The following is a 15,081-nucleotide window of genomic DNA, read 5'->3' as shown; positions in this document are numbered from 1 at the left end:
ATATATATATATATATATATATATATATATCATATTGCGCTTGGGTGAAGCTTTGGTGCAGCTTTGGTGCTTTATCACTGGTGTCCCCATTGCCATATTATATAATTTTTTTATTTTCATTCATTTTTATACATACCGGTTCTTTAGTATTAACCACATTTCTGCAGTCTTTTTATTTTTTTTATTTACCTTTTATTCTTTGCCACATGCTCCGTATGTTTAATCTCTGGCAAAAACATGTGGCCTATCTCCTTCTGCCCCAAAAGAACACGACCTAGATTTTTCCGCAGCAGCATTCATCACAGCAGTCGTTAGAGTCTCTCCACGAGAGATGATATTCACATAGAACGTTGAGTTTTTTTGTCTTTTTTTAACAAAATCTTAATCTATGCTCCAGTAACGCAATTGGTAGAGCTTTATGTTAGTAATACAACGCCCGTTGGTTCGAAACCCAGATAAAACATAACTAGGCTACTGATTTAATCATGTATAGATTAAATGCACTTTTGGAAAAGCGCCTGCCGATGCAATGCCTCAACAAATGTAAATACAAAAAAGAGCCGATATAGTTTGATCTAGAGCAGAATGAGCTAATCTGTTAATTTGCGTGCACTGAACCGACAGCAGCTTCTCACCGGCATCCACCCGGTCCGGTGATCATGTCCGTTAACGGCAGAGAGGGAGCTCCTAACGACACCACGGAAATGAAAGACAGGGTAAGTTATTTATTTTTTATCTTCTTAATAACGCAGTAGTAAGCAGGATCCCATCAATGATGGACCAAATAGCCCACAATTATTTAACTCTTGTTTGTGTAGGAGGCACGAACGCATTGTAAGTATTTATAAACAGACTAAGGACATGTTTATTGGTTCGGTAAGGTTTATGTAAGGCTGAACACAGAAACCGGATTCTGCCACTGCAGAACAAGTAGGCTACATGTAACAGACGCAGTCGGCTTTTTTCCGCTTGTATATTGACAATTCCCGCCCACTATCACTCCACTGTTTGCTATGATTGGTGTTACTATGTGAGCGACATACCAGCTGCCTAATCACAGACTCCTTGAACGTAGCTTTCCGTTTTCGATTGGCTAGCAAGAGTCGGGTCTTGTTGAAATACGTGTGGAGAAAACAAACACGCGCGGGTCAGCTACCGAGGCTGCAGCCGGCGTTCATAAATGCTGCGCATCGATGCACCTGCCTTCAGATCAGCTCTGTAGCTGAAAACACTGCGTTTCCCGACCGGACAGCTTGATTGCTAAGTTTTATATTTACAGAAGCTTCTTAGGTATGACATTTTTTAATAAATTGTGTGTCTATGCTTAACGACTGTGTAATGTACATACACCTATTTAACTTGTTTTATAATTCATAATGGTTGGTTGCTTTGAAATCTGTTGTAGTTGGGCTATAAAAATATTTTACATGTTTATGTAGAATTTACTTTAAGCACTGGTGTTCGGATTACAATAGTTAAATTGGGACTGGTTTTGCACCCGACCCTGTCGGGATTCGAACCGGAGATCAGTCGAGTCGGGCGCTCTAGTGAGGAGGTGAAAGGCCACGACCTCTAAAGGCTATGACCTCTTGCTTTAATGTATTAAGCACCTCTTGATGTCGAGGAGTAAGGTTTACAGCATTAGCTATCCTCCGTTACATTTACCCTCCTAAGTTTTTAGCATGTGTTGTTACAAAGGAAGGCGCTTAACAGAATAAAAGAATTGTAAAGCAAACCAGTTGGGCTGCTCAAAATTGTTGTAGTAACAAAATTGTCAGCTGATTACCGCATGCTTTCTCCATCCGACCGGTTCGTCTGCAGGAGTTTTCACATCATCATCACTCATACTCACATTCTGCAACCTGTTTGAAAGCAAAACCTACCATGTAGTGTTGTGTGTGTTTCTGGGATAAAACATTTGGGATTAAGTGTGCAGCGATTGAATGAAGGGGCTGTGAAATAGAAGATTATAGCGGTTTGTGATGACCCAGTTAGTCCATTAGGAAAAGTAATAGACAAAGTTACAGAAAGCCGTTGCTAAGGAACCAGAGCTATGGTAGGGTAGCCCTAACAAATGAGGAGTCATCAACTTTTATTCCATTAACAAATTTAATTAATTCATTAACAAAGTAGTGCAGTGTGCAGTATATTATTGTTAGGAATTATGCCATTATTACTTTGTTTGCAAGTTTATGCATTTTCTGTTCCAAATATATAAACAATGAAATATGCATGTATTTCCAAGATGATCAAGTGTTATTTTAAAATACGCTTCTTGCTAATTTGATCTTTTTCCCTATCAGTAGAGTTTAGTGAGTGGCATTATGAAGGCCGATTTGGAGGCTGGGAATTGCAGTGCTGCAATCCTCTGTTCCAATGTGTGTCGATCATATGGGAAACTTAAAGTCCTTAACAACCTCAACCTCACGGTGCCACAGGGCCAAATGTAAGTCCTGCATTCTCTCTCTCTCTCTCTCTCTCTCTCTCTCTCTCTCTCTCTCTCTCTCTCTCTCTCTCTCTCTCTCTCTCTCTCTCTCTCTCGTTCTCATTAAGAGAACTAAATGCAGACCTGTCTGTGACATTTTGTCACATGCATTGACAAATCTCCAACACCTTATTCCAGTCTATACTAGTAGCAAAAACAGTAAAACACCTTTGAAATGCTTTAGGCAGGTATTGTGAAAGACTTTTACAATATAGATCCAGAAAGATTTAGATGACTTAAAGAGTAACTAAACCCTTAACCAACTTTTTTTAGTTAATGATTTGTAAGAATGATGCTTTATTAGTGCTGTTCATTGATTTTAGTAAGTTTTTTGACATTTGGATATAAAGTGTTTCAATACTACAATATGTGGTGTAAAAACGTGTAAAAAAGTGCTGCCCTCTTCAGGTTGAACAGTGGCTACTGCAGTTGAATTTTCCTATTGGATGTTGGGTCCAAAAAGTAACTCGTGACGTAAGCAGGTTCAAGCTCACCACGCCCTTGTTATGATCTCACCACATGCTTGGTACGAGCTTAGTTCGTCCCCTCTATCTCCGTTGGGATCTGCCCACTTTTCTTGCATTTTTCAAATATTGCCAGTGGGTGGAGTCAGGCTCTGACCAGGGGTTTAGTTACGCTTTAAAGCAACATTAAAGAGTTTTTGCTCTTTGCTCCCCCTACAGGTTAGAAGCGTAATTGTCCATTACCCACTGTCATAAATACTGCAGCATAGCTGGCTCTGATTGGATTGTAGGTCTGCCGTAAAGCAAGTTTTTGTAGTTTTCACTCGAACTACAGGATCGCGACCCGACGGTTGGAAACTTTTTTAGTGCGGATTTGGCCGATAGGGGGCTGCAAAGCGAATGTAAAAGTGCCGTTCACCCTGTTTCAAGTGGATGAATGACTGAAACATTTTTGGAAACGTTATTTTAAGGTAAAAAAAACTTGTAGCGTCTGACATGGCTAAGCAACAATGAGCTGCACACACCCCATAGATTAAGTAATGTGTCTCCATCATTGGCGTAATTTGCAGGTGTGATGTCCTCACCACTTTATGTCTGAGTTTATGGTGTCCAGAGTTGATGTCATCATTCTTCAAAGTCTAAGTCATAGATGTAACAAAAACTCAGCACTTAATTATACTCTTTTCTATGAATCGTCATTACTGTTTTCTATTGCAAGAGTATCAAAATTAATCTTTTATTTAGGTACTTGCAGGTAGTTTCTCTGTAGGATTGTTATCTGAGAGGACTTCTTTACTGTCTTTAAAGATAAATGGCTATCAGAAACAATTTCACTTTATAATCTTTTAATGTAGAATACGTTTACATTCACTTACTGCTGTAAGGGGAACAAATATGACCCCATCCATCCGTTTGGCCCAACGACGGAATCCAAACGCTGGCGAAGAGTTACAGCGCGTTCGGTCTTTTCCTGCGCTTATAAAGACAAATTAACGTTACTCAACTTTACACCTGACTCCAAAGATATAAAACGTATTGTAATATGAATCAAATTGATATAAATATAGAATTTGGATAAACATTTGATCATTCTATTTACTCATGTTAACATTGAACTCATTCATTCGATTACCAATATCATATCAGCCCACACCGGCCGTTGTGCGGATTCTGAAACATAAAACTCAACCACACCAGAGGTCCTGACTTATATAGCCCTCGAATAATCATTACAATTACCCTCAACTTAGTTAGGGTTAAATAATTAAACTTAACCGCACCAGAGGTCCTGACTTATATAGCCCTCGAATAATCATTACAATTATCCTCAACTTAGTTTAGGGTTAAATAATTAGTCTATCCGTGTAACCAGAGGAAATGGTTGAAGCAACTGCCCCATGCTGGCGTGCCCTTAATTATCATTAGAAAATATTATGCAACCCAGCCAACTATATCCAACTTAATACAGAACTCAAAACTATAATTATAGTAGAGATACTGATCAGAGGTCCTGACTTATCATCTGATAGTCCACATATAGTAAAGTAATGGCTGAACCTCTAAGTTCATCGGTATAGACAATTAGCATGAATTTACACCCCGGTTATAGATTTATGGTGACAAAGAATAATACTTATTGTAACTTAGAAGAGTCAATGATACAGAGCAAATTAGAATAAATGCAAATGTAACAATTTATTAACCAGGTAGGTAGCACATAATTCAGAAGCCAATTTACATTCCAATTCAAATACGAAACAAACGAAAAACCATTGCATACCTGGTAAGGAGATGAAGATCTGGTTACAGATTCCTCAAAATACAATAAAATACATGATGCTGAATTAAAGATACAGCATCATGGGGGTGAATTTCCATGTACAGAAAAACCCGTCTAAATCTTCTACACATCTCCTTAAATAACCAGAGAACAAAGCATATAGGAATTTGGTACTGATTGGTTGTTGTAAAACTAAGGGCTGTCCTTAATTTGTATACAGTGGGTGATTGGCTTATGCTTAGAATGGGAGTTGTCTATCAACATTGAATGAATTTTCACATATACTTTAACATTGAATTCTGTTGTTATATGAGTGAGACCATTGTAACCACTTGCAATGAGACATTTAAATAGAAAAGAGCTACCCTTGATTGTCAAACATCACATCTTTATACAAATGGTAAATCTGCAGACAGATGGATACTCTTGATTGTCAAACATCACATCTCCATACAAATGGTAGATGAGAGAATAAGAATACAAATGTATGACACCCTAAAGGTGTGTCTTGAAACCCAAATGTGTCGGAAATCCACTGTGAATCGTAGAGAGTTGCCTTCCTGGGCACTCACTTTGCCCCCATGCAGTGTCCTTTGGGGAGTTGCTATATTTATTCAGGAAATTATCTTACACTGCACATCATACTTCATTTGTCACTTGCTGAAAGTGTTGATTTATTATCTACAACTGCACAAAAGAGGAGGAAACACCATCATAAAAAACTACAAAAAACAGAAGTCATTAAATTTCAGGTTCATTTATCAGGACATCACATGAAGATGCAGGAACACAACCTGGCTTTTATTCTGCTTTGTTGGTTGCTGTTATAAACAGACAAAATAGCATCTAACTTCTTCCACCCTGAAGCTATTTTGGGGATTTTCGCCTGGATTTGGCCTATCCAATTTCAAAAAGCTTCCCATACCCACATGCAGAGGTGCACATACAAAAGTTTGGTATCATTTTACAGGAAACCCTTTGAAATTACATAAAAAGCTGCTGTTTGTGACAAAAAGTGTTATTTATGTTGTTTTTCATATGATAAAACACCTAATTTTCTTTTTTTATGTTGTAAATACTGAGTGTATAACTCTGGTTCTGGATGTAGCAGACTGCAGCCAGTTCTGGTTGTTAGCAGAAGCAGACAGTAAACAGACAAAAAAAAGAACTCTTTAGCATGTCGCATTCAAAAGTTATTCTTATTTTAATGAAGGGTGCGAAAATACATTTTTCATATAAATATTATTTTTTTGTTTTGCACATATAATAAATAGCAAGGGATTATTCATGCACACAACCAAAGAAAATGCTGTGAATGGACTCATTGTTTAGAGTAGGACCTAAGATAAAAGATGGTGTAGAATTTGTGGCTATCTGTGCTATCTGAGGCAGCTCACGCTCAAGTTTCACATAAATTTACAAAAGACCAATTTTTACCTTATTAAAAATAACACTGTAGCATTATTCCTGAGAATGAGAGCTTTCATTTGATATAAGACTTGCCCATGTTTGTCATATTTGAAAAATATGAAATATGTGAAAAGTAAATGGGGGGGGGGTTGATAGTGTAAATTAAGTGTAAATAAGTTTCTTACAGTAAAAGATATGTCACAGTGATGCATATCTGCAGAAAGTAGAGACTCTAAGCTTTCAAACAGTATCTCATATGTGTTACTGGGGTCCATGACGGACCATTAAAGATTAAAGAGCCAGTAAGATGACAATTTTAAGCATCCTATCACTATTTATAAGTCCCGGAAAACAGGTTTAAATGCATGCAAGGTCAAAAAACACTGTGATTTTCTCAAAATATAAATTTAAAATTACCCCATTTCTCAGAGATCCCCAAACGATTCGTGTGAAGCCGTTCAACGACTCGGTCTGCCTAAACCCCACCTTTCAATAGCCTACTCTGCTCTGATTGGTCAACTGACAGAGTGTCTTTGCACAGATCACAGATCAGTCCCGCAGACCACAGATCAGTGGCACAGACCAACAATAGTGCAACATGTACTGAACTCGTGCTAACATGATTTACTGAGAAGACATTGTCAACATCAATACACATCATTCATCATTAATTCAAGCAATAAAACGACGATTGAAACAAACATTTTACACTCATGTAAGCATTTATGTAAACTAACCGGGTCATAACAAAACTGTAAGTGAGCATGCGTTAGCCGTTTGCTTACGTGACTCTCTGACAGTAAATTAACAGTTTAAACACACAACATCATTTATCATTAATCCAAGCAATAGAAACGACGATCGAAACTAACAATTTTACACTCATTTACGCATTTATGTAAACTAACCGGGTCATAACAAAACCGTAAGTGAGCATGTGCTAGCCGTTTGCTAATGTGACTCTCTGACAGTAAATGAACAGTTTAAACAAAGACATCAATCATCATTAACCCAAGCAATACAAACGACGTTCGAAACTAACAATTTTACACTCATTTAAGCATTTATGTAAACTAACCGTGTCATAGCAAAACCGCTTGCTATCGTGACTCTGACAGTATATAAGTTAGAGTTTAAACAACGATATCATTCATCATTAATCCAAGCAATGAAAACGACTAGACATTTTACACTCATTTAAGCAAGTATGTAGCTATAATCATACTTACAGGTTGTGGTTAGGAGACGCATGTTGTTCCAAATTAAGTATGTACTGAACCATCTTTCATTGCCAGACGTCTAAATCCCTCCGTTAAAAAATTATTTTAAGCACTGATTCTTCACAGCCAGACACGTTTAGTATATCCCTCCTTGAAAAAGTCTCCTTTGCTAGTGAAAACAACACAAACTGAAAACACAGCGTGAGCTGATGTTTACACAGACCAGCTAACTGTGGGCGGGTCATAGTTTTCGTTTCTCCCGGGCAAGGCTGTAGGCGGAGATTATGCTGCGTTCTAGGTAGGTTTTTGGGCCCGTGAATTACGACTTCAAAACCACGACTCACGACTCTATGCGTTCCAGGCAGCCTGTAACCCGTGTTTTACAACCTTCTACCTGTGAAAGTGCACTGGAACGGCAGTCAAACCCGTGACTTCCCACCCGTGAACTCGTACTAGATCGATGTACTCCCAGTTCAGAGTCGTGAGTGGTGGTTTTGAAGTCGTGATTTACGAGTTACAGGTTGCCTGGACTGCAGCATTAGTATCTCATGTGACGTGGATGCGTTCGTGTGACGTGGCAAATATCAGGAAGACTCATTCCCTATAACGACTCATTTCAGCGATTCAGAGTCGACTCCCTGCTTTAGAAGCCAATAACTTTATTAATCGTGCACTTTTTGGTTAAACTACTTTACACGTTGTTTACATTAATGGACAGCTACATGACACACTGCAATAAAGGTTAGTTTCGATTTTGGATCTGTGTGGCTCTTTAAAAGAATATTTTATATTAAGTCAAAATACTAAATTTTGGACCCGGGACAGGGTCCTCAGGGTTTAAGAGGTAGTAGGGCTGTGTTGAAAAAATCAATTCACCGATTCTGAATCGATTTTCATGATAATTTTTAAAGAACAATCCGTAACTCAGAGGATCGATTTAATAATTAATAACTTAATTGCCACGTCATTGAATTCACGTATGTGCGCGAGGTGGAAGGACATTAAAACAACGAACGTGGCGGTCGGTAACGTTAAGCAAGTGGTTGTTTTGAAAACTGCAGAAACGCTCAAAGCTGCGATCTACATGTAAAATAATCCACTCATAACAATTGAACGAGTTATTTGTGTAATTTTTATAAAAAGCGCCAGTGAATCCAACGCGGGTCTCCAGCGAAACTCTCTCTCTCCCTCCCTCTGTGCTCATGCAGCTGGTCTCTCACGGGCAGAGGTTTTTGGAGGCGCGGGCCAACGCGTCGCCAAATAAAGAGTTCTTCTCGTGCATAATGCTAATAGTTGTAAAGTTTTCTGAACTTTAAGCAAGCTAAGACAAAACTCTCGTTTATATCAGTTACACATGCGCTGCTGAGCGATGTAGTTTGACGCAAAATTTGCTTATAGTACAAACATCTTTGATCTGAAAGACGAGTAAGAGATGCAATGTTAATGTCTAATAGAAAGTAAAGACCGTCAAGACCTTAAAACAGACTTCATCCAACATGATCTCACAAAGTTCCGCGATAATGGTAAGAAAATAGGACAAAACAGTTGTGTAACCAATCCGTGAGAATGCCACGGAAAAAGAAAGTCCGTGGCAGGGCCACGGAAATATACAGAGATCCGTGAGAATGCCACGGAAAAATTAGCAAAAAATTCTGTGACTATGCCACGGAAATTCGTGAGATCAGGTTGCTTCATCACATCATAGCACCCGTCATAATATCTATATCTAAAGCTCCGTCTCTCATATACAGATATTTATCCTGTCTGTAGGTTTGTGCATATATTTAAACCTGTTCATTTTACATACTGCTTATTTTTAATGTAATGTATGCACAAATACAAAATACAATGCATACTATAGCTTCAATAGTCTATAAAATTAATAACTCAATTAAAAACAAGATTCTGTCTATCAAGACTTAATCTGTTGTTATCCTCTAGGCATTTTTACTTTAACATTATTAACTTTAAATTGTCCATATTTTAAAACTGTGGTGAGCAGTTAAACGCTATGGTGGGTGGCAAACAACTGCACATTTTTATAATCCAAAAACAATATAAACTGAAAAACATGTATACCATAAAATATACCGCTACCGTGAAATAAAATGTAATAAAATTACTAATTCCGTGGAATAGATTTTTGGTCATTCCGCGCACCCCATCTGGCACCGTTTCGGGCTTTTTTCAAAAACACTTATCTAAATCTCGAAGATCGGATCGAATCGACTCGAACAATGACAATCGATTCAAGATCTTGAGAATCGGAATCGAATCGATTCTTGAAATTTGAATCGAAACCCAGCCCTAATTTAAAGTTCACGTAACACACAACACTGAAAAAAATTATTCATTGAATTCAATCAACTTATTTTAAGGTAAGTGGCCGCAATCAACCCATTTAAGCTACATTTAAACAAAAAAAGATTAGTAACGTAAAATAAAATATAAAACTTTTGTTTAAATGTAGCTCAAATAAATTGATTGCAACCACTTACATTAAAAAAATTGATTAAATTCAATGAATCATTTTTTTCAGTGAATGGCCCTCATTTATCAAAAGTGCGTACACCAAATTTCCAGCGTACACCTTGCGTACACCCAAAACCACGGTGACTTTGAGATTTATCAATATGGACGTTGGCGTACGGCACGCTCAAATCACGCCTGCTCAGGAGGTGGTGTACGCACGTTTTGAGTTAGGAAATGCACAGAAAAAAATTCCTAACACAACAAAACGCACTGACAAACTAAAATAGTATATGATATATTATGACCCACTGTAAAAAAAACAACAACAATAGTATTTATAAACTTAAGTTTGTTTTTTTTTTGCAACATGAACTTCAATGTTTAATTTTTTTGATTTTACCAAAGCATTTGATTTGTATGCATATGTATTCCTTAAGTTGCGAGCCGTTTCAGGGCAGAGCACGTGAGCGGATCGGAGCGTTGAGCGGTGCGGTAATACCATCAGAGCGCCTTTTTCCGAAAATTCCGCTCGCTGAACCCAGAACGCCCTTTGATAATTTGCTAGTTCGAGAATCTGTAAAAACGTCTAGCAATAAGTTATGGAATTCAAGCCTTATACATAAATGTAAATTAAAAATCAAAGTTAAGATTGAACAGGAAGAAAACATTAAAAGGGAGTGCGGAGAGACAGTAAAAGCAAATATTCATTCTGGAATCTGAAGCGGCACATTGCAAGAAAGCACAAGGATGTGCTACGAAAACATGGTAATAATGCATCAAAAGGTAAGCTAGTTACATACCATTCGATGATAAATAAATACAGATGAGGTCAGGTAAAATGCTTGTGTTGAATGGAGCCATAAATCCGATCATGATGACATGCGGACAAAATCATGGCCACGAATTATCTTTTATGCAACATTATGGACACTTCTTTTTCTTATTTAGTCTAAAGTATGGCCATAAATTTAGAATTTGTTCCCAATATTCAACAGTTTGTTCCTTGGAATTAATTATTATAATATTTCGTAATTACTATTACAATTATTATTACTTCAAATTATGAATTAGCTTAGTAAAACATGTGGATGTCGTGGAAACAAATTGTTAATTTGAATTATATCCGGAGCTCCGTATCAAACTGGATCTAAGATACAGCTGACAAACAACTGTATGTAAATACAGAACAACACACTACAAAAGTTACTACATCATTTTAAAATATTATTTAAAAAAATTAACTGAACCATTAAGCAGACATAGAATTTTGATGTAGGCAACAGTAAATAATAATAATAATAATAATAAATAATTATTCTTCTAAATATCAATTAATAATAAAAATAATAAGAAGAATATTACAAATTGTCATCCAATTATTAATGTGTCTTTAATCCCACTCTTTAAACTCCCAAATAAAACAATTTTGTTTCTTTTCACTTCCCCGGATTCTCTTCTTTGCCGTCTTTCGTGTGTCAATTGCGTAAAATGAGGGCGTGGGGGAGGCGGAGACTTGAATTTATATGGGCTTGTTATTCTAATGACGATCGTTTTCAGCCGCGGCATTTATGAAGGGCAGATATTGCGTACACCTGAATATCAATGGTACGCACAGTTTCATAAATCAGGCGGTGAGAGGAGTGTAAGCATAATCTTACGCCAACATATACGCCCGTTTCTACGCAAGAATGATAAATGAGGGCCAATGTTTCTGCATTTGTGATGTTAATCTGAAGTACCTATAGAGTAGTATTACATCCTTTATATCTCCAAAGAGTCTTTAGTTTAATCAGATTTATAAAAGAAAGATTAGCTTTACCGAATCTTTCCAATAACGTACGAAAAAATGAAGAAGAAGGAGTTACTACCATGGGAGGAGCGAGAACAAGTCATGCAACACTATACAACACTTATGACTTATGATTCACTACATGTTCGTGTCATTTATATAATATGCACACGCCTATTTCCAACATAAGACAGAATTCTTACTTACCGCATGCAACTCATGACCCGGTTGGGAAAATCCAGCGCATCAAACACACACGCAATACTCCTCTGCTACCCCGTATAATAAACTATATCCATTGTTTTCATAAGGCTGACTTTCTTCTCCTTACATCCAAAAACACACTTCTTTCGTGCCATTGTTGAGTTTTGAAATTAAACAAAGCTGTGTCTCGTGATATGAGGTTTGCAAGTTCTAGCGTCTCCCGCTGAGTGACGGGTGGGCAGGGTTTTCCGGGGGAAGTGCCCATATAAAGAAGTGATACGTATAGAAACCCCTGAAACGTCAGCTGGACCCGTAATTGAAAAAAACTTTCCGAAAATTGTACGAACCCTGGCGAAGTGGATTCGGCACAGAAATACTCTGTAACACCCCCAACTGCTTTTTTGACATTTTGCCTACGTTTAGCATGAGGAAACTCTATAACTGTGTTAATAAGTCAGAATGCTTGAAATACCATTAAACCATCCCTTTAACTGTTTTTAAAAGAGACATAAAGTAATTTAGGAGCATCAAAGTTTGATTACAATGTGTGGCATGAATAGTAAAGATATCGAGAATATATTTTCACAGAATATTTAGGGTGATTTTATGTAGAAAACAGTGAGTCACAAAAATAGCTTTAGCTGGGTTTACAAATTCAGGGTCATAAAAGTTCACAATAACCTTTCATCAATAGCTCACGCACTGCATGGGGTTAAAAATGGGCGTGCTCTTGGACATTGTAACAACCGGCCAATCACAGCGTTGCTGATTAGCGTTTCTACTATCGATATTTATTGACTTTTCATGCGGTGCACGAACGTGCAATGATCTCTGATAATTCAATCCTGCCATACTAATCATCAACAGCAGAAGTGTTCAAAAAACTGAATAAGCGAGATCAAAATTAGAGAGATCTGAACATCTCAGATGTCTCATTTGATTTCGGATGTATTAAGCATCGGCCTCTGCTCCCCACAATGTGTTAATAGTGTGTAAAACATTAAAAATAATGCAGCTTGTCCAATCACAGTAGAGGAGGGGCAGGACAAACACTACATTGGCCGACCAATGACCATCATACTTGTACAACTCATCAATGAAGTTAATATTACTTATAAAAACTATTTTTGACAACAGAATTAATCTTTGTATTTTTTCAACCCTTCAGGTAATCTCAAGACGTTTAAGTTGTGAATCTCAAAACAAGCAACAAAGCATCATGTTTCCACATTCGTGCTTAACTGTAGGGATGGTGTTCTTCAGGTTATAGCCAACATTTCTCTGTGAGAAGAGTTAATGCCAAAGAGCTTAATTTTGGTCTTATCTGACCACAGCATTTTCTCCTAAGCTTTCTCTGAATCATTTAGATTCAGATGGGCCTGTACATTTGTCTCTTGAGCAGGATTCTGGGAACTGGAGTCCATGGGGAGATAGCGGGGAAAACAAAGGGAAAACCAGGCAGGCAGACAGACTGCGATTATTTTCCCCACTGTATGTACCTCTAAGGCAGTGGTTCTCAAACTGGGGTCCGAGGCCCCCAGGGGGGCCGCGAGATGGTGCCAGGGGGGCCCCAGTTTTATGACGTTTTATAAAATATATTCATTTATCATGAATTCTGTGTAATTAAACCTAAAAAAAGTAAGGCTACTAACCAACAGCACTACTTTGTATAACTTAAAGGCGGAGTCCACGATGTTTGAAAAACGCGTTGGAAAAGGAGACGGGCCGACTACCAAAACACACTTATAGCCAATCAAATCAAATCAAATGCGGGTTGCGTATGTGTGGGGCGGGTCTATCAACAGAAGGTCCAGATTCTATTGGGGTAGGGGCGTGTTTGTTTAGGTGATTTCAAATATCAACATTGGCTTTCAAACATCATGGACTCCGCCATTAATATGTTTTGTTTAATTAAAATGTTAAAATTTAGAACAGATTTTGTCATAAAAAAAATTGGGGGGGGGGGGGGCGCGAAGGAATGCACCGTACACAAGGGGGGCCGCACGCGGAAAAGTTTGAGAACCACTGCTCTAAGGTACCAGTGTGTAGCTCTGAGGTACCAACATGCATCTTTAAAGGGGCGGTGAATTTGTCGATTTTATTGTTTTATACTGTTGTCTGATGTCTACTTGTGATGTTCGCGTGGTTTTTAGATTCAAAAACATCAAAAGCAATAAGTAATAGGCTATTTTGTAACATGGATTTGTGGCTCTCTGGAGAAATGGTTCGTTTAAATGGGCGGGCCGCATTGAAGACCTGGACGTAAACGCCCACTGCTATGATTGGACAGCTTCATTCCCCGTCATTACATGTGGGGAAATGTTTTAAAAACATTGTGTAAAAATAGCAGCCGAACACATATATATATATATATATATGTTTAACCCACAAAAGATTCTGAGGTTGCTCTTAGATTACACGTAACGTTAAGGGCGATTTATAGTCGTGCGTAGGCTATCCGTAGCCTGTGCGTAGCTCTGTGTAGCCTGACGTGCACCTCGCAAAAATTTTAACAGCGTGTCAGTTCTACGCAGACCGCAAGCGCCATGATTGGTCCACCAGAACCCCTCCCGTCAGGTAAAAAACTACGTCATAGGTATTTCCGTTTACGAAGGTGAAAACAAAGATGAGCCAAGTTGAGGAGTGATTTAACTCAAACTGCAACAAAAGTCACTGCTTATTTACTTCATCATTGCTGGTCTTCTCAAATCATACACAACAAGTAGCTGTTTCTTCTTCGTTTGTGGGTTAACTTGCCAAGCTTCTTCTTCTCTGACGGTCGCGCTGCTACTGTGGTTACATGCGTGGATGCTGCCTACCAGCGGTTTGTGCGTGTGTTTGCACGTCGACGTGGAGGATGATGCAAAAGTATAAATGAAATCCGACACGGAACCTACGCCGTAGGACCTACGCTCGACTATAACAAGCCCTTTACATACCACAGTTATATGATAAAAAAAGCTTTGTTGAGTGTTGCACCGTTCAAACGCAACTTGCCTAAAATTTCCGTATACAACACAGTAAGCGGCATCAATCTCCAAATCTAAATTGCGGCTGGTAAGTCCTTCCTTATCACTAACTTTGTATATTTCTATCGTTATATTACAGTCGTATTGTTAAGTGTTGTACCTTTATTAATCGTTTAATGTTTTTAGTAAATTAAAACAGTCAAACATACGTGTTTAGACACGGATGTTACAACAGACATATCAAGCGATTTCTTCTAACAAAGCAATAGTGAAACGCGCTAACTTAAA

General features: G+C 38.0%; 1 protein-coding gene across 4 annotated transcripts in view; it reads left to right on the top strand.

Annotated features, from left to right (window-relative positions):
* Positions 1–53: 53 nt before the first annotated feature.
* Positions 54–15,081, top strand: part of abch1 (ATP-binding cassette, sub-family H, member 1) — a 50,347-nt gene continuing 35,319 nt past the window's right edge. The window contains exons 1-2 of one of the 4 annotated variants that reach the window (XM_055172303.2): positions 54–716; positions 2,307–2,446. In XM_055172303.2, the coding sequence (XP_055028278.1) occupies positions 660–716; positions 2,307–2,446 (197 nt within the window). In that variant the 5' untranslated portion in view covers positions 54–659. Of the gene's footprint in view, positions 717–847; positions 1,291–2,303; positions 2,447–15,081 lie in introns of those variants that run through there. The other 3 variants (XM_055172305.2, XM_055172306.2, XM_055172304.2) reach the window with 3 other exon arrangements.

This window comes from Misgurnus anguillicaudatus, chromosome 7 (genome assembly GCF_027580225.2).
Source record: "Misgurnus anguillicaudatus chromosome 7, ASM2758022v2, whole genome shotgun sequence".
NCBI classification, from domain to species: Eukaryota; Metazoa; Chordata; class Actinopteri; order Cypriniformes; family Cobitidae; genus Misgurnus; species Misgurnus anguillicaudatus.
The sequence above is the reverse complement of the archived record's forward strand: the minus strand, read 5'-3'. Positions and strand labels throughout refer to the sequence as shown.